General features: G+C 42.2%; 1 protein-coding gene across 1 annotated transcript in view; it reads right to left on the bottom strand.

The window, feature by feature from the left end:
• The window catches only part of LOC128436226 (cytoplasmic phosphatidylinositol transfer protein 1-like), a 70,510-nt gene continuing 43,498 nt past the window's right edge, over positions 1 to 27,012 (bottom strand). The window contains 9 exon segments of the mRNA XM_053418012.1: positions 1 to 3,807; positions 5,476 to 5,539; positions 6,035 to 6,190; positions 7,409 to 7,504; positions 11,570 to 11,641; positions 12,788 to 12,795; positions 14,740 to 14,828; positions 18,560 to 18,627; positions 18,629 to 18,709. Of these exon segments, the coding sequence (XP_053273987.1) occupies positions 3,452 to 3,807; positions 5,476 to 5,539; positions 6,035 to 6,190; positions 7,409 to 7,504; positions 11,570 to 11,641; positions 12,788 to 12,795; positions 14,740 to 14,828; positions 18,560 to 18,627; positions 18,629 to 18,709 (990 nt within the window). The 3' untranslated portion in view covers positions 1 to 3,451.

Below are 27,012 nucleotides of genomic sequence, written 5' to 3'. Positions count from 1 at the left end.
TTGCAATAGCTAGTAAAGTTTATTTGTCTATTTCAGAAAAGAAGTAAAACGATAATTACAACAAAGAATGAACCTCAAAGGGCAGTAAAAATATACCAAGTACAATAATAGTAGAAGAGGAAGAACTGAGAGGGACTTCCAGCAGCCGATCAAATATGGCACTTCTGGAGGCTGTTTCACAAAACAGGATTAATGAAGAAAGCTGGAGGATCAGAAACCACGTCGGCTCTCCAGCTAGCTCAGTGACCCTGGACCGTGAGACAGGTCCCAGTTATCAGAAGACAGCACAACAGCCTGGCCGAATGCAAACAGCATCAGGGGGAGGAGGAGTGAAGAGCTTGGTCCTTTTATAAAAAATAAAAAAAAAAGATAAACTAATTAAGATTTTTCCTTCATATGATACAGCAACCACAAAATCAAAGTACAGCAGCTTTACTACAGACAAAAAGAAACAGCCAGTCACCTCTTAATCAATATGGCAAGTAAACGTCAAAGCTGCCACCCCACTAAAGAAAAAAGAAAAACTTCGATTGGTTTTACAACTTGTACAAACTATTTTGCCCAGCAGGGGGCAACGAAAAGCAACCGGAGCCAAAGGTACGCCACTACAATGAGGAGCCTTGATACTTGGGGGAGGAGAGTCGACTCATCCTCAATAAGGACACTGACTTCATAGATACAGACACATCACTCCTAGGTCAAACAAAGCTTTAACTCATGTCGCGCTAAATCATATCCTCTATCATTCGTCTCACATCATCAGCGATGCAGCAGACTAAATGTAAGCAACCGACTCCGTGAGTCATTGACAACTGTATTTACAATACCTACTATGTTACTCTTTTAAACAGAGCAGAGCTTAATGTTACACGATTGGATATCTTGCATTATCTTGAATAGCCCGTGGGAGACCACACATATCCCTGGATCTCTGTGTTCCTGACAGGAGAGAGACTGAGTCATCAGTGTGCATGATCTATAAGTTGTAGACCAATACAGACGGGCCATTGACTGGTGTGTGGTGTACAATAACATTTGTATGCTCAAAAGGCAAAGACAAAAGCTACAGCTACAGATAATTAGCTACAATTTGTTATATTGATTTTTTTTTTTAACAAAAGCGAGTGAGAAACTGTACACAATATTAACACCATCTTTATGGCAAGACCACAGAGGCCACTCCCTCTTACCTGCTCTCTTCCAAGTTACTATATGCTGTATTATAGGACTTTGGTCCGACGAACCCAACAAGACTGTAATGCAACACATTCCTTCTTCGTCAAATAAGGTGTCATAGACTGGAAAGTGCAAATGAGTGTAAGTTAGAAGGAATGGGCATGAACAGGGGAAATAGTTAAACTTATTTCCCTAAAACCAAAAAGTAACATCAAGTTAGCCCTGTTACAATAAAGTCTGATGTTTGATATGATTTGATCTGATCGTGTCGTAGTTCGCGCGTGTGTGTGTGTGTGTGTGTGTGTGTGTGTGCATATGTGTGTGTGTGTGTGTGTGTCTGTGTGTGTGTGTGTCTGTGTTTGTGCAGCTGGAGTCTATATTTATTCAAGATTAAATTTGAGATAGAAAACAGGCAAAGAAATGCAAAATAAAATAGTTTTTCTCCAGAGAGGAAATATAGAAGAGATTTTGGTTTGCAAGTATGGAGGTGACGATAAAACTGTTGCATGCAGAGGCACTAAGTTGAAAGAGTTTGTATAGGCCTACAGACTATTCTCTGGACATGCTTACTTTGCACTCAAAACCTGCTTTTTTCTATGATACAAAAAGTTTGTACAGGGCTTCAAAAGTTTGCATTCACTTTTTTCATATTGTTGCATTGACAAATGTTCTGTACCAATCCGGCCATTTACAGTATATACACACATATACTTGACTTTATATGTATATATGTTGTGATCATTCCATGCAGCATATAAAAAGCCTTTCCTGGAATTGTATCGTTGAATGGAAAGAGTTTTTTCCATCGAAGAAAGACTTTTCTGATGTTTCCCTGTACGTGTTTCTCCTTAACTGCTCAGCCCGAACAATAGTTCACTGCAAATGACGTTCCCGTTCTTAATATCGCATTTTACGGCCACAGCCTGCGATGGCCCGGCAAAAGTATCAGCACTCCTGCTAATGCTATGCAGCTCAAGCACATACTCAAGTCAGCTTGATGCACGCGCCCCTTTTCTCAAATCAACCTTCGGGTTCTCATTCCCTCCACTGTGCACAAAGTTTGGTCGCTGCTTTGAAAACACCCCTCGAGATGGCCTTGTTCCTACATGTGACATTAAAGTAATTTTCTGATTTGATAAAAGTGGATCACATTTATGTCACATGAGATTCCCAGCATTAACATCAGGCAACATTTGACTTCTATGTTTTGTTTTTATATATATTAATGTATACTGACCTCTCAGTCAACTTGAGTAAGATATATGCAGTAATAAACTTGAACAAACTCGATTTAAGTGTCATGCTAAAACCACGAGTGCATATGTAACAACAGCTCGACCTAAAATGTTGTAATACGCGAACGCTCCGAGGTTTCTGATGTGTAAACAATCTAAGGGTTAAGTAGGCGGGTATAGTACATACAATAGTTGTTTTAATGTAAGATCTGTGGAGGTATAAAATGTGGCTGTTTGGCAATAAGCAGGGAGAGAAAGGTTCAGTAATATCCCTGCCTTCGGAGTGGGAGTCAGGTGGAGTCAGGGAGACCTGAGGCGTAAACTCTATGATTGTACGGATCTTGCATCTGTCGTATATTCGGAGTCTGAGATGGAAAAGGATGAAATCTGATCCAGGCTCGGGACACAGTTTCCATATGGTGGTTTCATGAGGGCACTTGGCTTTCGTTCTCCGTGTGTGTTAGTCTAGCATATAAGGTCTACTGTGCTACTCCACGTTGTGTCATTGATTTTATTCCTAACTCGATAATATTTGTCATTCATTTGCACATTATGTCAAAACTCATAAACACCACTGGCTCTGTGGTGCTAAGGCAACTACTTGATAGTTCGATAGCTTGAGAGCAATCAGCTAGTCTGATTGAAGAAAACCTAACTGAGGAAACAATGAGAATCATTTATTCATATAACATAAGGACCTGCTGCTCAACTGAAGTAATTATGGCTGCCCTCTGTTTTGATTCGACATCACCGGCGGTTGATGTAATAGCTGAGACGTTTGCTGACTCGACTCAGAGCAAGAGGAAGTCAGCCACGTCAGCCTGAGCCTACAGCTGCCTGGACGGTGTCAGTGATACCGATGAAGACTTCTAGAGCGATGGCTGCACGTCCAGGGTAATGGAAATTTGTTGGATATGGTTTGCAAACTTGGATGTCTGGGCACTGGGGTTTGGAGTTTAGGCTATTTTCATTGGGCTACTAAGACAATGGGGTTCTAGGAATTAGGTAATCAAGGGGCATGACATCCCAAGCTCCGTCGACTATTTGTCCATCTCCGCAAGATCAGAGTTGGAGGCGGGCGGTGTGGAGTACTCAAGGTCGTTTGAAATGGGTACTGGGCTCAAAGTAGATTCCTGAGGGGCGTCACTCGGGACAGGGTCTGGAAGGGTAAGGGTTTCCGGAGCAGACTTTTTGCGCGGCCGGTCCCTGGAGACGGAGAGGGACTCGGGCGCATCAGTGCACATGGGCGTGGTGGGGGCGCTGGCAGGGCCGTTGAGGGCGCAGGAGGACAGGGATGTCTCGCTGATGGAGATGGACGGGGGAAACATTCCGATCTTCTGATTGGTGGCCTCCTGGATGGCGCGCTCAAACTCTCTCACCTCATCCATGGTCATGTCTGCATCGGAAAGAGATTGATTAAAAACAGTGAGAGCAGGAATCAGGAAAAGTGGCTTTGACAATTAAAGAGAAAAAAAGGCTGGAGCTGAAAATTCCTGTCTGTGACGATATTACAGTCACAGGCATACACAGAAGACACGTATCATGGTCAGTACATCAAACAGATTCAAAAACCAACAACACATATTATTGTCATGTTTCATTGTGTTATCTTCACGACAAAGTTACTCTTTCAGATCCTCTCATGTAAAAATATGAGACAGAGGAGGGACAATGGCGTAAGGAAACAATGAAAAAAGACACATACACTTGCTTTGTCATGGATCTGTATGTCATCCAGTGAAGATGGGTTTGTTGTGGAACGCTCTTGCTGCTCAAGGCAAACTTTAATGTTGGTTTTCTCATGCATTTGACACTCGTAATCCCGCACGTCATCCAAAGTCATATCTGGAAGAAGGGGGGGGAAGTGGTTGGAACGATGGTCGAAATGTCGGTTACTACTCTACAATGGCACTCCAGTTGAGAGACAGGTTAGTGGAGGAGGAGGATTAGGCAGCAGAACGTGCATTCTGAGTTGCTATTTTTAATGCACAAGCTTAAGTTCAAGCTTTCCAGGTGTAAGCTTCCCATGACTCCGAGAGTTTACAGCGGGAGGAAAGGAGGGATGAGGTCAGAGGTTGAGAAAAATCACCCGAAGAAGATGGTTGGATCATTGGATGTGCAAGAGAGCAAGGTTTCACTCAATCCAGAGAATAAATCATGTCACAAGGCGAGAAGATTTAGAAAGTGCCACAAAATGCACCCAGGTTGGAGGGTGTTGTGGTAAAAGGGTTAGCGGTTACAGAGACGAGAGGAGAGGAAGATGTTTCATGACAAAGATAATGGGTTTGTTATCTTTGAGCCCTACAGCTATGGGGAAAAACTCCACAGCGCATTGTGAGAAAATGCGTTGCAGCCACTTGTGGATGCAAACAAAGCTGCCTTTTGTGCACACAGCCTCTCAGAGACACACACTGAGGCTTTCATGTTTCAATATTCTTTGCAGATGTACATTTCCAATTATTCATGTAATAGCGAGGTTCGTACCGCACACACAGGTCTGATTCATATGTTTCTTTGCTATTGTATTTAACTTCAATATGATTGAATATTATGAATAGTGCAAAAACAACATGAATATCAGCCCTGTTTCTACTTTCAAATGAAATGGATGAATTTCTCTATCATGAAACATGAAAGGTTAAGGTGTAATGAGTTGTGCGTATCATGCAGGTTACATTTGAAACAAACACTGGCCATGCCTAGAAACTAGAACAGAGTGATGGTTATTAGTGGGTTAGTGCCAACACCAAGAGCAGGATCCATGCTGCAGGACTTAGATGCAGGTGGAGTGATTTGGCATGCACAGTTTCACACTGATTGGTAAATAAACAGTAATCACACAACAGCAATTTAAATAATCAGTGAAGCTTAAACATTAAACAGTTACAGTAGTATAACAGAGGCAGTAGGGTTATACAATACAGTTTTATGAACTATGTGTGTGAAGATTTATGTAAGTAATAATTCCCAAAAATAATGACAATAATACATTCAAACAAGTGTCTGTGGTTTAACTTGACTGAACTGAAAGATAAGCTGTGAGTTACTGTGTAGACAGTCTTACCAATCCACTCGTCCACCCAGGCAAACGCCTGTCTGTGTCCCAGCAGCAGCACATCACGAACCACCTGTAACACAAAGATGAACAGTTACAAAGTGTGTCCAATTCTATGCTTCATGTTTTTGACTGTTGTCATGTCATCCATCCATCGTCTTTGATTTGTCCTTTGAGGGGTTCAGATGGAGCCGGAGCCAATCCCAGCTGGCATAGGGCGAGAGGCGGGGTGAACCCTGGACAGGTCGGCAGTGTATCTCAGGACCAACATACAGAGACGAAGAACATTCACACTCACAGTGTCAGGTTAAATTAGAGTTTCCCATTAGCCTAACTCCAACCAGCATGTCTTTGGCATGTGTTGGGAAGCAGTGGTACAGAGAAAAACACGGGCACTCCACACAGAAAGGTGTCAGTGCTCACCACCGCACCACCACGCTGCCCACGGCTATTTTGTAAACTGTTTGAAGAGAAATTAACTCAGCCACGCAAAGCAGGATACAGGATAGTATGTCTTTTTAAGGAAATTCAGCTATGACTAGAAAAAGAGATGCAGCGTTTCTCTCACCTTGTGCACAAACTGCTCCACTCGGGTCTGCAGACCCCACACCTCAAACTTGACAGTGACCAGTTTGTACGAGCACATGATGGGATCCTGGGTGTCCCTCCAGCCCTCCTGCAGCATCCCCCGCGACGTCTTCTCCGACTTGAAGTATCGCAAGTCCTGCAACACGGGAGCATGAAAACACACAGACACACACACAGACACACACACAGACACACACGCTTTCAATATTACCATAATTAACCCAAACCTTCAGGCATCAATGTTTCTACACTCCAGTGGAGACAGACTTAAGGGACTGTCTAAAATTAGGTGCATGACTGAACGCCACTATTAAATACCATTCGGAGTTACCCCTCTGGTCCTCGGAGAATCTCTATCCAAGCTCATTAGAGCCGAGGCAATCTGTTATCAAACAGCTATGCAGACAATTACCAGCTCCCTCACTTCACGGACTCTTAGGTATCAAAAGGCTTTCAGACTGCAGATGAACGCTGGATGAGATGGGAGAGGCATATTAAGCGAGTCCCCTGAAGTTTGTATAAGAGCGAGTGATTGGGCTTCAACAGCAAATTCAACTGATGATAACAATAATAATACAAGTGCATTATTATTACCGCCGCCAGGGAGGTTACACTTTCATTGCTGTTTCGTTCCTTCACAGGATTATGCAATATAATTCAAATGATTTTATTGAAACTTGGTAGATGGGGGGGGGGGGGGGGGGGGGGGGGGGGGATATGAGCTGAGGAAGAACCTTTTAATTTTCGGAGTTGACTCGATTAAGCGGGCACATCCAGGAATTTTCTTTTCATTTGCTTCAATAGTGCGTTCATTTTTCTGTTGATCTTTATTCAGTTACTGTATGGTAACAAATACAGCAAGGGACCTTTGCACTGTGTCTGTAAATTTTTGTTTTCAATAGTTTCTATTTTGTCATTTACTCTCTTTTTCATTTTAGTTGATAAATAAACAATAGTAATGTTCTCATTATCGTCATATATCATTATTATATCAAATTGGTTTTATGTCAGAGAATTTGACATTTGTTTAATCTGAGCAGTTTACAGAAAAGATCTGTGTACATGGTCTCTGTCTCTCAATACATGAAATATAGCATTCAAAAATAAATAAATAAAGACAGAGGAACTTCATCTCTGGATAATTAATTAACAGCACAGACAGAAATGTGAAAGACGAAAGATCATGTCATTACAGAAAGTGACATCATTCTGTTTCTTCAATCACATCGTGTCACGATGGCATTCACAGATTCAACAATCCTGTTACTGACACCTCTCTGCTGCTGCTAGCTCTCCACGGATAAACAAGCATCTTTCCACACACACACACACACACGCACACGCACGCGCTCACCTCAGAGTCTTTATAGTAGCGCTCAGGGATCTCATCGTAGGCGATGTCGACGGCACACACCTCCCTCTCCTGCTCCTTCAGCTCGGTGTCGAAGATCTGAAGGCCAAACAGAGAGTCGGTTTGCCAGCGCTCACATAAAACACACTCTCAGAGATACATCATCGGATGTAGTGAGGTAGCGTACTTTAAGTTACTATTAGTGACTAATAGTGATTGTTACTAAAAGTCCATCCTCATCATCAGTTATAAAAACACATACTGTAATTATTTACACCAACATTAGGAGGCGCTCTTTGCCCATGTCTTCAGATGGTTACTGTGCCAAATGATATACAGTAGTGTAAAACCTTCGACTGCAATAAATCCAGTATCAGTGTATATACTTATATGCTATTGCATCTATTAATGAATCCATTAATAGTATGAAATCTATTTATAAGATTGTAAACACACACACTCACACCCTATCTCTCCAGAGTGGCCCACTACAGTAGCTGTCATATTGATGAAGGGGAAATTTATGTAATGTGGAAAGTTAGAAGCCATGTGCTTAATTTAAAAGATTTATTTTCAATCTAACTAAAGGCATGCTACTGGAAGATTAAACATGGTGAAAAAAAAAAAAACTGAGCTCTAAGGGGAAAAAGGTGTATAATTAAGGACTTCATGTTGTTTTATTGAAATCGATTTAATCGTATTACCTCGGCAGAGGAGGTTATGTTTACACCTTGTCCATTTGTTTGGTTCTAAACTCCATTACACAAAAAGTTACTTCAAATATTGACATGAAACTTGGTGGAAGGATGTAGTATGAGTCCAGGAGATCCTATGAAATTTTGGGGCATGAAATAAATGGATCTTTATTAGGTGCAATCCTGATCCAGACTTTCTTTCCAAATGTTCTTTGTTTTTCCAGGCAATAATTCATGACCCCCCCAAAGATCTATGAGTGTGTATAATATTGAGCTGCTTTATTGAATTAAAGGGGACTGTTCTAGTTGTGTCTATTTAATCTTATTAATAATCCCTGAGAGAGGGGAGGGCTTTTCTATTGACACCTTTTCTCTTCTATTGTCTCTTGGGTGAAATTCCCTTCAGGTCCAAATCATCATCAATAAATAAAGCCATCTGTGGCCCTCGCAGGTCGGTAATTAAACCGACCTAATATCTCATCTCATTCTGAATGCACGCACCGAGCCCGTCCTCCTCCTGCACATGACCAGTGTCTTCACGAGCCGGAGAGACAGACGCCACTGAATTTAGCCAGAAGTTAGCGAGTGGGTCACAATTGTCAGTCAGTGCGCATTTATGGGTTTAACTTTGACAAGAGAGCCAATAGGAGGAGGTGGGATGTATCTGTTGTAGGCTGCTCTTTCTAGCTTTTCCAGGATTACCAACCCTGGCTTTAAGTTGAAGGGTTTAGCAGCCATCGGAAAGACCACTTTTTCTTTCCTGCTTCTCAAAATTCAAATTCCCCAGCAGGCAGGAGCTGGTCTCCAGCAGCTGACAGCTGATTGAGAGCAGTTGAAGTAATTATGTGACTCTACAGGGTCTCATTCTATTCTCTGCGAGTAGTTCACATAAACATCCTGACTAGAACGCAGCTTCCATTTTTATCATTTATCGCATTACCATTATGTGACTTCCCATCATTTTAGAGCTCTGCCCCTCAACTGCACGTGAACTTTCCCTCTTTGCAGAAAAACACAATTTCTTTTTTTTTAAACCACCCTTTTTTCTCTTTTTCTTTCCCTCTGTCAGTACATTCTGTCTTTGAGGATGAACACTGCTGTCACAAACAGGGCGATATGTCAGCGTGCATGAGAGCAGCCCAGCGACAGGAGACGGGGACTGGGATGGAGAGAGGCAGAGATGGATGAGAGGAGAAATGGATGAGCTAAACATTGAAAAGGAGATGGGGGTTGGAGAAAAGGAGGGACACATGGAAATGCACGCAGAGAGGAGGAGGACAAGAGAGGTCTGCATCACTTTTTAAATTTAGATGAGAGCAAAAATTAATTAGAAGGATTATTGGTCGGTTTCATTAATAACAGTCAAAATTGAAATAGGAGGAAATAAAAGGTGCAAAGCTATTTAGTGTGCGTCAGAGCTGAGGAAACATTCTTTAATGATTTTTCCAATGATATTTATAGGCTTCCTAATGACGTTAACAGTGGCCGGCAGAGTGACAGCGCGGAAAAAAGATGTGATTAAAAAAAGAGACGAAAAGAAAACACGTCAATTCCACAGGTGGTCAGACCGGAGGGTACACTTGAGCGACAACGTGACAGTTTTCTCGCGGCTAGGGTTATGCCAAGTTAACAAGAATATATAGAACAATAATAAATGGTCTGAAAGAGTAGAAGGAGGAGAAGAGGTAAATAGATGCTCATCATCCTGCTTTCGTAGCTTTTTAGATTAGTAGAGCAACATATGCCTCAGGACACGTTAAAGCTTAATATGTGTGTATGAGTGAGTATTCACTGGTGTGTGTGTGTGTGTGTGTGTGTGTGTGTGTGTGTGTGTGTGTGTGTGTTTCCGAGCAGTGTACATTCACTAGTGCAAATGTGTGATTTTTTTGGCAGTGCAAATGCACATGACTCTCATGACATAAAACTTCTTTGCTGTTTCTGCACTACAGTTTCTTGTTCCCTAGGAGAAGAAATATACAAATACATGTGCATAGGCATGTTATTAGCTCGTAGTTCCAGTCGGAGAATCAGTCAGGCTGTGACTAGTTAACTGACTCCCACACATATCTCTTAATTTAACAGAGCACTGCTGCCCGCCCCCTCTCCTTCTTGTGCAGAATTACATATATATGAAGCAAAACAGGCCAATTGAAAGCACAACATGTCATATAGCAGACATATGATGGAAAACAAGCCCTCTGCAAAGGTCACATGACTAACGTCATCCAGGCACATTCGGCAACTCAGAAGCTCACATGCAACCCTGACATATCAATCCATCAGATTGTATTTGTATAGCCTTAATTCACAAAGTACAATTTGTATAATAGGGCTTAACAAAGTGTGACATCCTCTGTTCTTAACCCTCAAGAAGAGTGAGAAAAAACTGCCCCAAAAAAATGTAGAAACCTCAGAGAGAGCCACGTGTGAGTGATCCCAGGACGAGCGAACGTGCAATAGATGCCGTGAGTGAAATAACACATAGTATGTAACATAATGGAGAAGTGTGTCAATGTGTAGTCATAGTCCACGAACAGCTCAATGCTGATCTCAATGCCAGCTACACATGATCCTCGAGAGTCTGCCAAAAAGTGCTCCACTTGTTGGACAGCGAGCTCTGTTTGGGCAGTTGCTCTCTACTTGCTGTGTTTCTCTGTGTAGTTTACTCCCCTCTCCAGATTGCGCAGATCAAATGAAAGGCTGATGATGATGAAAAATGGCAGAGTGGTGTGCAACAGACAAATTGCATGAAATACAGAGTGGGGGTGATCACGATCTTATTATTATTTTAATCATATTTTGCTTCAGATCGTCAGGAAGTGAGCGGTTGTGTATCGGAGGCTGTGGTCGGCTCTGGTGTCCCGTTGATGTCAGAGCAGTTTAGGTTGACCCATTAAGTGCAGAGGGAGACAGAAATGGACGGCCTGTCAGTGTGCATCAGACGTGTTGTGACGGTTCAGACTGATGCTTCTTCGGTTTGACAGGACGAGGCGACAGATCAGAGACCTTGTTATTAAATTCCGAGAGCAGAAATCTCCTTCAGTGACCACGCTTCAGAGATGAAAACTGAAAGATGACACAATTGTGTCGCATAAGTGTGTGTTTGTATGCATTTGTTTGCGTTCCGCTGACAGTTGACAGTTTAAGGAGCCTGTGGATATTAGCAAAGATACATCTGCACGCTCAGGGTGTTTTGTCACCGTGTGAGCATTAAAGAAAGAAAAGATGGGGCGACATATAGGTCACCTGGTAGAGCTGCCGCCTCACTGAGGCTGTGTCTCACCCGGCCCAGGTTCGATTCCGACCCGAGGCCCTGTGCTGGATGTCTACCCCCATTGCCAAAAAATACTTACAAATAAATGGTGAAGGGAAAATGGAATGACGGACGGAAGGAAGGAAACAAGGAATGGAGTAAAAGATGTGAATGTGTTTTCAGGAAAAAACACACAAACACACACACAGTACTCACATTGTCGTTGCATCCTTTATTATCTTCATATTTTGTCTCTATGTGGATGGAGAACTTCGGCAGGAATGAGCACTGTAGAAAAAGATGAGGAAACAAATAATTTAAAGCAACCAGTCTGTGACAGCATATAAAGGTCTATCTCTTTGTCAAACAGTTACAAATGCTGACACTCGCTGAAAACAACTTTTCTTGACATGAGTGTATCAACACTGATTCATACATGAACAATAAACGCTCCCACACATAAACGAGACAATATAAAGTATTCTTCTCTTTTCACAACATTGTCCTCGTTCACCACTTATCCCCTCACCCTAAAGCAGCGTGACTCACGTCACTGACATTTCTCACTCTGCTCAACAGAAGCCCTAAAGCTAAGCCCTCTCTTAAAAATGTGTCCGCTAGTTCTGCTAAATCTTCATGTGTTTGCTGGGGTTAATCTCATCTCACGTAGGCAGTTCTGCTCATTAGCAAAGACAACGTGTGTGTGTGTGTGTGTGTGTGTGTGTGTGTGTGTGTGTGTGTGTGTGTGTGTGTGTGTGTGTGTGTGTGTGTGTGTGTGTGTGTGTGTGTGTGTGTGTGTGTGTGTGTGTGTGTGTGTGGACTAGACAGAGTTATATTGATCATTACCGACATGGAATCCTGCAGCTACACTTCAAAGGTACAAACAGCGGCACACTGCATAAAGTCACTTTTGTAAACAGAATTCTAGCTTCTAAATGGATTCAGTGTATAATAAAAAGTAACACTATCATTAATATACCTAGATAAGTTTATTATCCTTATTATTACTAAGGTTCTTTTACCTCAGCCAAGGAGATCACGTTTTTACCACTGTCTGTTGGTTGGTGTATTACACAAGAAGCAAGATTACACAAACACTACAGATCAGATTTGCACAAAGCTCTGCTTAAAGTATTGTATAGTTTGGGGAATAAATTGTCTTAGATTTTGGATCTGATCCTCATCAGTTGGGGAACCCTGGGGTTTTTTTTTTTACATTTCCAAGTGAATAAGTCATATATCTTGATGAAAAAAAATCAGGCACATTTAGAGGACTGCTTTTTGAGGTCCTTTAGAGTTATATTTGCAATGCCCATATGTAATGTGAAAGGGTTCGCTCGTAGTGACAATCCCACAGAGAGCTAGCTCAAAGTGAATGTTCAAAGACGCACAAATGCATAAGGGTGAAATAGTGTACATGTAGAGGCTACTTACAGTATATTCTACAGGCCGAGGCGTAGTGTGACACAGACATCCGGTTGGAGCAGAGAGAGAGAAGACAACAGAGACAAGGTTAGAATTAAAGGAAACAAGGGGGCCACACTGTAAAACAAACGTGTGAGACATACAGTCTAGGACATGTTTGCATAAAATCTCTGTGACTCTCACATCCTCCTCCTCCTCTGTGACTTTCTCCTCCGCTTTCTCTAATTTGCTCCCATCAAAAAGAATAACTCTCTTTTATCTGTGTTCCTCTGCCTGTAACACTTCTCCCTCAGATCAGCATCATTAGAACCATCACAGAAACATGTTATGGCCACTGCAGCTCTGATCACCCTACTCCTGATTCCAGTGGTCTGGAACGTTGGCGGTTCACAAAGAGAGGCTGACTCCAGTCCAGCCCCCATAGTGAGTCATTGTGCATAAAAAAAAAAAAATCATAAACATGTAAAAAATACATGACTCCTTTAGCATGTTGCCATGTCAATAACATGCTTTCACACGTCGCATAGTCGTGGCAAACAGACACTGTGACAAGCTGCAGATGAAGTCAGATCAGTTTGTCATCATCGCGTTCGAACTGAGATCTATTTGAATAATGTGTGCTAGTGTTGAGAGCCCTTGTGAATCCGTGGCTCCATCCACTCATTGAAAAATCAGTTTGTCTTCAGAGGTCCCTGACATTTACATTTTTGCTTACAAGCTGATAAAACTGCCTAGTTCCAATGTTTCTGTGTCATCATCCCTGAGTCCATTCTAAGCATTAATGTGGCATTAACATGTCCTTCAAAGTATCTGAAAACTAGGCATCAGAGCTTCCTGCATTATGCAACACAGGTTTGAAGTTTTAGAGGGATGTAGTTAGAAAAAAGACTTTCCTGGAGGCTAGCCTTTAATATATTAAAAAGGGAGTGGAGAGGAGCAACCTTGTCTAAAACAGGTCTTTTTCCTTTTCAATGCTCTTGAAGAACTCGTACTATGTTTTCACACTTTGCCAACTCCCTTCAACAACCAGTAAAAATAGCAAATGGCGAGTAAATTATGGTTTTTACTAACTAGAAAAATTTACCAGGCTTTAGCCTGGTTCCAGCAGAAGATAACGTTGCGTTTTTGTGATTAAATGTAGTTTGGAGACCAGTCGGGGGGTTCTCCTGAGCTGCTTTCAGACGTGCACTGAAATCCTGAGAATCAGCAGACATGCTATGGAGGGGCTGTATTGGTGAACACAAATCTCACGGGTGAGAGCCCCAGGACCTTCCTCAGAAAGTCCGGAGGAGCTCATGTGAGAACACAGCAGACCATCCTCTGCATAATTCACAGTTGATGACGTTACATGGGTCAGACGCACAAAGGAAATATCTCAAGATGAAAAAGCGGAGCCATACGTGTGGAGGACACCGTCGACAAAGTCAAGAGAGCTTCGGGTGATAAGGACTATGTAGATGTGCTGTAAACCAAAACATGTGATCCCCACAGCAGGAATTAGACATCTGCTGCACCACCCCTTGGCTGAGAGCTTCAGAGACTTCTAATGTTGTCGTGAATGTGAACACGTGTGAGCGGAGAATCTCCCGTTGCATTGCTCGTATGTGAAAGTCCGGACCCAATTCTCCGGACATCCTCCGTAGTCAATGGCTGAAAACGGCTCCGGTATGATCATGTTGTGTGACCCCCCCCCCCCCCCCCCCCCCCCCGTACGTGTAGTTTGAACTCCCAACAGTTGCAAGACTCTCAATTACTAGACAGCAAGTTGTGTGGTGTGACCTGAACAACAAAACTTGAAAGTTATGCACTGTGAACTTGGCTTACTGGATTTAACAATAATATGAGAGAGTGTGTATGTGTGTGGTACTGGCTAATACAGTACTGGTCAGACGGAAATCATAAAACTGCTTCAGACAAATTTGGTTGACCTCCCGGGAAACACATTTGCTCGGCGAGATTACCTGTTATGGTGTAAGGGTAGTAATTCCATGCTTTCTCCGTCACGTAGAAGATTTTTGGAACCACGGCTCGAGCCCAAGTGGGTAATTTACTGCAGAGACACATTGAGGAGGGCAGAAACATTAGAGGAGAGACACTGTGAGGATTAAGTAGCGAGGCAGGGCTGGAGGGTGAAATTGCTTCCGTTATCGCAGCAATCATCAAAAACTTGTTCCATTTGTGAAAGGAAATCTGCTCGAGGAGAGAAACTGAGGGATGTTGTAAAAGGAAAAATCTGCTCCGAAAAGCTTTAATTCAGGGAAGATGATACAGAAGCCCAATCACATAGGGTTTACTGCTGTGCATCCATTAAGGCTTTTTAAACCTTCCACGAACTGCAGACCAAAACCCAACATCATGACACAAATCTTATTATCATACGTTTTGTCTGTCTCAGTACTAAATAAAAAAATTTAAGAACACCCTGGTCACGTACAGGACAGTCACTCCTGGAAGTTCAACCACAGACTATTCTGCTGGCCACTGAGCAGCCTCACTCGAGTGGTTGCAGGTTCATGCCTTTGCTCCAGGGCACTTCAGTGGCAGTAATGAGGGAGAGGCATGTGGTACTTTTTCACTTTCCCCATCCATTAGCTGCGTTTTGTTTTGATTTCGACAGTTCCAGTAATATGAGGAAAACATATTTTCTGCAGTTTCAATTATAGTATTTCAAGACCTGTTTTAAGACCATAATGAGTGAATTTTAAGACTTATATGTCCAACATACATAAATGAAGGAATACTGGAGTCAGACTTGTCCACATAGATGAATATAAGGTGAAGTAGCTATACAAATATACGATTTTATTCTTTGATTAATTGATCTTATGGCTTCAATATGAAACTTCAAATATAAAGTTACAGCCAGTGGTGGGTTAGCTCAAGCTTAGCACTAAGACTGGAAACAGGGGGAGACAGCTAGCCTTGGTCCAAAGGTGACAAAAAAAACCTGTTCATAGAATTGAAGCTCACTTTGCACCCAGGTGACTTAGTGTGCCAGTATGATTGCTTGACATTTTCTGATGGTGACCTTTGAACTGAGGTTAGACAGTAATTGAGGCTGCGCTGAGAACGTGTTTATGAGTCAAACACTGACGTGCAGCAGCTTTAACGAAGCCTTCAGCTCAACTTGCTTTGATTGACATGGAAAACCTTTTTTAAAGAGGGACAAAAAATATGGCGCCCACTGCATCGTGACGGCTTTGGATAAAAACAGCCTTCGCCGCTCACATTGTGCGAATGTTGGCAGGCACGCTCATTCTCTCTCCCTCTCTTTCTTGTTCCCCATGTCTCTCTCCCAACAAAAGAGACTGCTACTCCCACACCTCCATCTGTTGATTTCTCCCATTCCCTCCTTCTTTCAAAATATCTTTGCCAATAGCTGCTGTGATGGAGCCCACATGGCCAAGCCCGCACGCTCGGTGGGTGGCTGCTCTGAGTTTTCACGCCAAAGCCGACATTTGCACGTAGAAGAGAAAAACGAAAAATACTCGTTTAGTTGAACATATCTCCTTCACAAGATAGTGAGAGTGAATTGGGCGGTTGAAGCTTTACAGAATGAGTCCAGATTGAATTTCTTGCTGGTCAGTCAGAGCCAAATGTTTAGTTGTTGCAGAGAAAACTGTGGGAAGCCATTTTAATGGGAGCAAACGAGTTGTTAGCTATGATAAAGTATGACTTCATAATTTAACATTAAATATCGTCATATAACATCACTGGATGTACCATGACAAATATTAGTTTGATTTCCTGAACTTCTGTGACGTGAAATCCCTTAGAGTTTGCTTATTCTCTGGTCGTATCGCTGCAGATGTTTGCCTTTTTCTGTTTCCTTTTATTTATGTGTTTTTCCTCCCTTTTCATTCAGGCGAGAGTACTTTTGATTTACAGCACAGACGGATAAACTACAAGATCTCATTAAACTGCCTCATTATGTGTTTATCATTGGTAACGTCAGATAGGAAAGCAGAGTAATCTATAATAAATTCCCTTTTCATGGTACACCTTATAACTTACTGTCAGCAAGTGTGTGCATGCGTGTGCGTGTGTGTGTGTGCGTACGTCGGGCGTGTGTGTGAGCGAGAGAATCAAAGAGCCAAAACACGCATTTGATTTTATCTTAATAAAATGTCAAGTATTCTGGAAAGGTCGGTGCTTAGTTTTTTTTTCCCATCTGAGCTGCAGATGTAAATGGACGTTAACGCTGAGCATTTGGATTCATTAAATTCTCTCCTGTTCTCTCTTCATCCATTTTCACTTTCTCTAAAGTTCCCTCCATGTGAAGACATATTGCAGCTGAAGTATCATAAAAAGGGATTAATAAAAAAATGAATTGGCCTGAAGTAACCTCCCTTAGATGTTTTCAGATTTAGCAAATACAGGACTGTGTATAAAGATGGACGACATGCCGGCTCAAAAGCCAAAGCTTTGAGGCCAAAGCATCTCAGTTGCCTCCTGGTGGTTTGCATCCGGTGATAATTTCTAATTTGATGATCAGAAAACGTGGACAAACGTTATGATTGACAGCTGAGTCTGACTCTGGATTGCTCCATTACCCGATCAATACTGTGCAGACTCTGCTACAAATGACCTCAGCCGTGCAAGTGAAGGAAGTGAAGATGCGTCGTCCACCTTCATACGCAGGCGATGGTTTTATCTACTTTTGAGTTGGTGTGCAGAGCCAGCCTGAGCCTCCTCCATTATAAAACAACTTAGCCCTTAAGACCATTATTTCCTCAGCCCAAACAAAGTTTGAAGAAAGCTTAAAATCAGCTTTTGTGAATAACAGCAACTTCTTAATAATATGCAATGTTTTAGTAACTTTAACAATTTATTACAGAGCAACAAGAATGAAAAATACCTGCATTGAAGCCCAACTAATCTCTGTCTGCTCCCTCTGCCCCTTTTCTTGTTCTCCTCTGCAGAGCAGATAAGTGCTGACTCAACATAATTAGTTCCCCAGCATAGCAAAATGCTGACACAGGTATTTGTGCTCAAACAAATGGCTAAGAGTCTCTCTCTTCTCTCTCTCTCTCTCTCTCTCTCTCTCTCTCTCTCTCTCTCTCTCTCTCTCTCTCTCTCTCTCTCTCTCTCCTCTCTCTCTCTCTCTCTCTCTCTCTCTCTCTCTCTCTCTCTCTCTCTCTCTCTCTCTCTCTCTCTCTCTCTCTCTCTCTCTCTCTTCTCTCTCTCTCTCTCTCTCTCTCTATCCTATTGTTAGAAAGAGATTTCTAACAAAACGGTGCATGGAGGGGGTCACACATGCATCTCCACGACAACATTCACACACTGGTGCACAAACATGTTCACGTGACACAATGAGATGCATCAGTGAGCAACTCAAGTAAAAATTGCAGTGTGTGTGACGATATCTGTGTGTGTTTCATCAAATAACCGAATGTAATTTTAACCAATTAACAAAAATTTAACATATACACACACTTAAAGAAGTAAAAATGACTCAGCTAATTACTGCAGCGCTTCCGTTCTGCATTATATGCACCCTGTCAGCGTGGGCGCATTTACAGTTTCTGTGGGTCGTACTCTTCATAAACTGTTGAACCATAGAATCTAATGTTGTTTTTTCCACCTCCTCAGTCCCTCCTCTATTATTTCTACAAACAAAACATGTCCTGTGGGCCGGAGGTGTCTGCCTAAGAAAAACATTAAACTTCAATCTAAATACTACAGCCTCACTCAACTGGCAGCAGAATCTCGGACGCAATGAATTTGGTGTTAACACGAGCTAGACAATATAAATACAATCAGAGACATCTTTCCACCGACCTGTTGAGGTAGACTCGTTTCTCTGTGAACTGTCCTTGGCCATGGGCCGGGTCCTCGTATGGCTCGTTTCTGGACGACCTCCACCCCTTCACCTCGATCACTCTGCTCATGGCTGTGTTTGCTTATCATGTACAGCTGCCCGATCCGGTACTGGAAGAGAGAACATGGAGAGAGAAGAAGTTAACATACGACTTGTGAAACTTGCTGAGCGTAAAACCGTAGTACATGGTGTGTCAGCATGGGCAGTGGTTCCCAGTTAGAGGACATCAAGGAGGGTGGCAAGATGATTTCCAAAATCGACTATACCAGTGACTTATTGGTGACAGATCCGATACTCTTTTCTTAAGAAATAAGCACAAAACAAGCCGCTGCCGGTTCTCTGCCCTCGGCTATTCCTCAGACATTTGCTGCAACTCCCGATGATGGAATCCTTTCACATGAAATGCAGCAACACTTTCAAACGTTTAGGTTTTACGCAATTTTCGAGTTTAGCTACTAGCTAAGTGCAGGTTAACGTGCTGCCAGAGTCATGTAGACAGTTTGTTTTCACCATTTGTTAAGTGAAATGTTAACTCAACACATGGAGGCATTTCAGTACAGAGCTCAGACACTGAAATGAGGCACCTAAATCGACTTTGTGATTCGGTCTGCTCGGATCCGGCATGTTAAGAAACGGTGCCAGATTTCATAAACCAACCCAAGTGACAGCAAGCACCATGGTAATCATGGTAATTAAAACTTGACTTATCATCAGAACCTTTACCATGGTTTACCGGTAACCATTTCATCCCAACTCTTCTCCATCTCTCTTAAGCCTATGTTAAGACTTCAGAGCAGAACCCCAGTAATGAAGGGGAGTGAATTCAACTGTGTTCCCCTGGATTCCCACACACTCTGCCTGACCTTTATCTTTCACTGCGCATAGCTGAGCTGTGAAACGCTGTCAGGGAACAAATGTAAAGTGTTCACCCAAAAACAGCTCCCAGGGAGGCTGAAAACGGTGTAAGGACCTCGCAGCTGCTGCAAATCTCAGGTGGGAACATGTGGTTGGTATTTTACAGGTGTGTGCTTAAGTGAACGCAATAATTATGTTAAGGATCAGAAGTCGTTAGAGTAAGGCAGCTACAACAGATCCTGTCATTTGGGGATTTGCACCTTAAGTGTACTTGCGTCTATTTAACACTTGCATAACAATGTTTGATGCTCCATGAAAATAACGAGAGTATAATAAAACCACCTATCTGGTCTACTTATAGCATATGAATACTATACTTATTTCACAGTGGATGGGTCCAGTGTGCTGATGGTAAATGGTTTGTATTTATACAGCAATTTTCTAGTCTCTAATCGATCACTCAAAGCGCTTTGCACAACACAAGTCACATTCATGCATTCACAAACACATTTATGCAGCGCTTCTATACCCTGAGCTTTTCCTATCACATCATTCACACACTGCAAGAGGAAGTTCAGGTTCAGTTTCTTGCGGAAGGACAGATTGGAGGTACCAGGGATCGAACCACTGACCTTCTCGTTAGTAGACGACCCAGCCGCCCAAGATCCATTCACCAACATAAGAACATAACATTAAAAATCATCTCTTAGATATAATCTCTGTTTCAAACAAGTCTTAGTTTAGTTGAGGTGTGGTGATGATCTTTGTCTTTAGTGTCCAATTATATCCAAAGGACAAGAGTTTAATCTGAAAGAGGTTTTAACAAACTGTGGGAAAAGGCTGATGATTTAGATTGATTTGAATAAATAAGTGTCCCCCTTTGCATCATGATTGAATTAATGAATCTAATAGAAGATTCTGCATATAACATTTTGTTGGAAATGAAAATCAACAGTTAAACGTGGGTACACAGACCCGTGTCAGAAGGTAGCTGGAAATACTTTCCTTTCATACAGTAACCACCTGGTGGTATATTTATGGTAAACAAAAGGGATGACTTCACCCAGATGTAGGTCTTGCATTTACTTAATGTATCCATCCGTCCATAAGCTATCGTGTACCACCCATCATGTGAAGGTGAGAGGCAGGGTACATTCTGCTCGTCAGTCGGTCTGACACATATCACAAATATCTCAGGATGAACAAGAGATACCAAACACATGGAGGACGCCGATAAATATGTAAACTTGGAAAGACAATGAGATTTTAGACCTTTGGGCGTTAAGGGCCGTCTGTGATTTCTGCAGTGGAATCTTTATGTCACGTCCTGCCTCCTCCATGCTCTACACAGGCGACACCCCTCACCATTTTCAAGAGTTCATGTCTGAAAACGACTATCGAGACAAACCAACATCTACTTTGAGAGCTGTGACTAAACTTAACCTATTTGTCTTTGCAAGAGGAAACCAGGGGAGGAAACACACGCACAGAGAAGCTGCAACAAATAGTAAACCGTCATCTATGCAGTGCTCTTATATATAAAAATAAGTACGCAATTGCATCGTGCACAAAATACCACCGTTAACCCTTTAAACTGTTTTCCATCCCTCATTTATGCATCAAATTTCGAGGTCCCACACCCAACTGCTGCAGCACCTTGGCTCTGTGTCCTCTGCAGTGCTGTGACAGCACACTGCATTGCTTTCAAAGGGCAGCAGCATTATGACTCACTTCCTCTATATTAGTTCACCGCTAGACCCCCAGTCTCTAGATAATGGTACATATAGGAGATTACAGTGTCAGAAAAGGACACACATAACAACAACAACAAAAAAAACACTTAACACAATATCCAAGTCTTGAGAGGTAGTCTGAACACACAATTCCCCGACATAGCAGCAGGTTACGATCAGAGGCGAACAGTCATTAAGGCGCATGGTGTTTGGCCGACGTCTGCCACAGCAAGGAGGTGTTATATAAAAATATCCTTTCCTTTTCTTTTCTGATATTTTCTCCACTGTGCGGCATGTTTAGTTTATTACACAGTGAAGCAACAAAGAACTACATCACTAAAGAGACATCTAGTTGGATGGTTTAGTTAGTCAGTTAGTTGATTAATCAATTGACAGAATCCAACAATTTTAAAGAGCATTTAAATGCTGTTTAACTTCAACGAAAAAACACTTGACGTCTGTAGCTTCTCGAATGTGAAGATTTGTTGCTTTAGTTTGGTTTTCATATCGTGGTAAAGTGAATGTTTTTGATGGATGATGAGACAGAGAAGCAATTTCACAACATACTGTATCCTTGGGCTGAAATGGTGGTGCACGTTTTTCACCGCTTTCTTTAGTGTTGTCGACAAAATGACGGATGTAAAAGATGGCCAAAGATTTAATTGACCTCAATGAACTCTGAGATCCCCAATGTGTATCATCATTCATTGAAGGCAGATTCCAAGAGTTTGGATTAAAGCTCCCCTTTCTAAGCAGTATATGAGGAGATTGATACCACTCTCATGTCTGGGCATTACGTATAGAGGTCAACAGCTTGGCTTAAGCAGGAACAGCTAGCTTGGCTCTCACCAACTTGAAAATACATTTACCAAGACTTTTGGACCCACTAGTTAACGCCTTGTTTACGAAAAAAGGTACAGACAACAATTTGTGGTTTTATGTGTTGTAGGTGTTCAACTGCAGGAACAACATGATGCACTATATGAACTCCTGTTGTTCTGCAGATATTTATCTAAACTTAGGCTAGAACCAGGCTAGCTGTTTTCTCTTGCCTCCAGTCTTTATGCTAAGCAGGGTCATCGCCCACCAGCGTTGGTTCCATACTCAACACAGAGAGTGAGAGTGGTATCAATGTGCATGTCCCCAAATGCTTTGAATTGTTACTCAATGACCACTCGAGGTCCTCGGAAACCCGCAATGGAAATGCAAATTGTGTAGCGCAGATCTTTGTGGAGTGTTTCCCAATGAGAACAGTGTAGAAACCAAACCATTGACCTGAAAGAGGCTGTGTTCAGACCTGGTACTAACATCTGTCTCGAGTGAGCGTAACAAAAGTGGACAACTTCAACTTCAAGTGTGAACGTGTCCAGGAAGGACTTGAAATCACTCAGACCACATGCATCGGTGGTCTGAGAATGTGGCATTTTGCCACATTCTTTTAGCTGTGTAAACCCAAATGCATGCTGGGCAACTTTCAAGCACCGTGTACTCAGCTGACATCCTCTGACCCACTAGAGTTTCATAATAAACCCAAAGTATTTTTTAACTTTTCTCAGCATTTCAAATTGATATATTTGAAGCCACCACCACAATATTAACAATGACTGCAACATATTGATTTTCATAGTAGAGCTGCACACAGCATATTGATTCGCTCGGTCACACTTTGCTGCTCTCTCCCTCTCTCTCTCCCTCTCACGCTGACATGAACACAAACACTCAGACAACGGGCCCATCTGTCATAGTCACACTGGCTAAAACCACATCATTCGGCCTCTGCAAAAGTTTATGTTAATTTGCATTTGAGGCGGTGAAGTGAGATCTGATCACAAGTGGTCACAGGAGACACATGTGGAGAAGTAAGGTGACAACCGACGTACTATCAGAGCGGTCCACTTATGATCAGATCACTTGAGGCGAACTGGCCTATCAAGTGTTGTAGGAGAAACTGCAGAGTAAGGTGCAATTCTCAAAGGCTCATCCAGCACTACAAGCTGGGGCCTTGTCATTAGAAATATACGGTAAAATTTGCCATAACCACTATGAGAGCCACTTGATTAGAACTTCCTCAACCAAATAGAGCAGCAGCATAGAAGAGAGCCTCTCAAAGTTCACCTAAAGTTCAGTGGGTGCACTTTAATTGCAGCGATCCGTGTTACAAGATTATAAAACGCATCATGCAAAAGGGTGATGTCCTGCACTCACAGCACTGAAATTAACCATACACTGTGTGATGATCTGAAGGAAATGAGAATGATTAATAATCTTCACGTGTTTTATATTGCTGAACCCCATTCAGCTATGTGTATTTGCAGTAGTATGTTTATGACATATAGATGAGGTCCGGTTGTGTTTCAGTCGTCATGCAGCCACATGTTAATTTCAGAGACAGTTCAGAGTCCCTCACAATAAATTAGTTACAGAGAAAGTCAAAAAGATCCTCGCGGAAGACGTACACGCTCTGAAATATGTACGGCACCAAACATGGTGGCGCTGTGTCAGAAACGCTTATGTAATCCAGTGTTTTCAAAATGCTCAATTGGGTTCATTTCTAAACACAGCAGGTATATAAAGATAAATAAGTGTAAGATATGAAATCACCTCCATGGTAACAGCCAGAGCAAATTGCATAACATGCTCTTTTTGCATCATCTTCCCTATATTCATTCTCTTCTCTTCTCTCCTTAACCGCAGCCTGATGTATGTCAAAGAAAGTTAACCTTTTCATTAGAAATGGGGAAAGCAAAGGCAGCGTTTCTAAAAACAGCTCTCTGGGCTGTGGTGAGCCAGGTTAAGTGCTACTGTAAATAATGCAGGCACTCTCCTTCCTTCTACCACATGTCAGGTGCAAAATGACAGACGTGAGAAGTGTGGATTGAAAGACAGGCAGAGGGAGAAAGGGAAGACTAAGATGAGCTGGGAGTTTTTCTAAGTCCTTTGTTTATTAGTGAGGACAAATCTGCAGAGAATAAGAGGAAGGTGCGGGTGTACAGAAGTTAATGCCTGGGACAAAGGGCTGCAGAGGCAGTAAAGTGTGATATTAGCCTAATTAATCCCCAGACTAGACAAGAGATGTCCTTTTTCCATTCACTTCATTCTCAGTGAGCTGTCGCGGTCATCAACTAGCTAATATACAAGGATGTGCATTAATGAAGTAGGCCTCTAGTGAGGGGCCGGGCCGCTTATTAGAATTGTTTGAGGACCCTGTGATGAATGCGCTTGACCATGAGCAGGTCATAACAGACCGTTCCATATTAGGGAAGGATTTCACAACAACAAATAAAAGCTTGTACTGACTGGTTGAACAGCTCTATTATTTTTCCCCATTGAAGCACAACAGGCAATCACTTCAGAGAACACTGCGGCGATGAAGTACGACTCACCCCGTCTCTCTCGTCTGGAATCTTCACAGCGTGATCGATCATTTAGCTCCATGACGCAGCCGCCACAAAGAGGCCAGTACTTGGCCCGTCTTTATTCGATTTGCCTGATGACAAGGCCCTCTGGTTTGTTGTTGCTCATCAATCAATCCCAAGTAAACTAAAGTGTGTTGTCATCATCACCGCTTATTGCGGGGCTCTGGTTAGGGTCATTGAAACCTTAATCCACAAACTAAAAGGGCTGCGTTCACACAGGCAAAATCACAACCTACTACAGGACCATGTCCTCCTGCCAAAACTCTGGTTGTGGTTTCCTGAATTCTGTCCAATCATATACAGTGGAGAGAAACTTATTTGAATTGAGAGTGTCTGGGGTTCACCCTCAGGAAAACACAACACCACACTCAATTAGTTGCATCCAACATCATTTAAATTATTCACACTTCAATCATTTTACAATTCCTCAATACAATTCATTTCCACCTGAATTGTTCCTGTGCCATTTGTCTCGTCCATCCTGGGAGAAAGTGTTGGTTTTACTGCATCCTCAATAAAATCATGAAAACCAAATCTTCAAATCATTAACTTAACTACTACTGCTCACATTTCTAAAGGCTTAAACAGGTCTAGACTAGCTGTCAGATGGCCAGAGACACTGCTGCACCGGATAAACACGGTATGAATAAACAACATAGCTGCATGCGTCACTCAATACAGCACGTGGTCTATCTGGACTCCCTCAGCATTTCTTGAGCAGTCGATAATGCTACAGCGGCATCACCAAGAAAGTAGAGTATGGAAGGCGAGGGAGGAGAAGGTCAGAGGATGAAGGAGACAAAAAGAGGAAGTGAAAAACAGAAGGGATGAGAGAAAGAAATGAGCAGATAGAGATGATAATGATTAACAGGTCACTGTAGATCACTGTGTTTTAATGCAGAAAGGATGAGGAGAGGGAAATCAAAAGAGGTACAGCGACAAACAACAACAGGCGACATAGGATGGGGAACAGAGAGGAACCTGTTCATTGAGAGATGATCTCCTTCCTCATTCTGATTCTCAACGAGATATGGAGGCTTTGAGTATTCGTTCACTGGCACATGAACAGTGATGGAAGCTTTTCACCCTGGCTTTAATTGACTGTGGGACCTTGGCTGAGCATATAGAGTTCAGTATGTAGCCTTGATTCAAGTCTATTGTTGCAGAGGTTCAGTTTTAATAATACTGCACTCAGTAATAGATAAAGGAAGGCCCACCATCAGAGAGGGTCAAGGGGTATAGCTGACCCCGGTCCAAGGCCCAGGAGGGGCCGATGCAAATTCAATGGTTGGCCTTGAAACAGGCTCAAATGCTAACTGATTTATATTACTCACAACATAATATATGGGTATCTAAATAATATCTAAATATGTATGAGACTTGTATGTATTTGATTTGTCATCTGATACTGTGAGAATGTTGCGGAACACTTGGCTGGCCATCCTCCAAATGTCCATCAATCCATCCATCCATCAATCCCCCATCACTATCTACCTCTCTCTACCTCTGTTGAAAATCTAAAATCATGAACATGTCCCCTCTGTGCTTACAACATGACAAGACATATTTTGAGCAAAATAACCAATTAACACCATGTCTGAGTATTTCTGCTTTAACACTGCAGTAAACCAAAAACCCCAAAATAGAGTGTGATGTCACAAACCTTAGAAACCAATCCTGTTGATTGTGAGTGGAGCTCAGTAGCTGGAAAAGGCTCCTCAACTGTAGGTGGCGCTGTGAGGGCAGGAATACAGGGTGCAGGGGTGTGGCTATATAAGCATTTTAACAGATTCCACTCACCAAATGAGGAAGGAATGGTGTAGAGTTATATTTAAACCATAAGGCCATAGGGGGAATGTGTCCATGACCATCCTTTTAAACGTGTAGTTTTAATGTACAAAGAGTTAAAGTTAGTTTGTAGTAAAAACTAGAAAAATAAATACTGTATTCAACAGGTTACACTGTTCAGACAATGTTAGGGACTGTAATGTAATGTATGCACATTTTACTGAGAAAAGCAATTAACATGAAATCCATTATTCAATTAAGCTGCGTGTATTAGTAGCTTCAAGTACAATCAGCTTTTGGAAAAACAGCTAATAGGTTAATTTGACTGGGCGGAAATTAAATTTGCTTTTACAAATGAGCCACACTGTGATTCATCATGGGCTGAGGAAGTCGTCTATTAACAATATGAATATGAAACCGTCATGAGCATTAAGCCTAGATATACAAACAAATAAATAACAAAACAAGATTTCGATTCACTTTGTGTAACTATATTCCAGTAATCTATAATAGGTCACCTTATACACACGACCAGACCAAATGACCCCCTGCACTCAGAAGTCCTCGACATCAGCCGGAGACTCTGGTGGAAAATAAAAATCAGTCAGGACATAATTGACC

The sequence above is a fragment of the Pleuronectes platessa genome, chromosome 3, assembly GCF_947347685.1.
Source record: "Pleuronectes platessa chromosome 3, fPlePla1.1, whole genome shotgun sequence".
Classification (NCBI taxonomy): Eukaryota; Metazoa; Chordata; class Actinopteri; order Pleuronectiformes; family Pleuronectidae; genus Pleuronectes; species Pleuronectes platessa.
The sequence above is the reverse complement of the archived record's forward strand: the minus strand, read 5'-3'. Positions and strand labels throughout refer to the sequence as shown.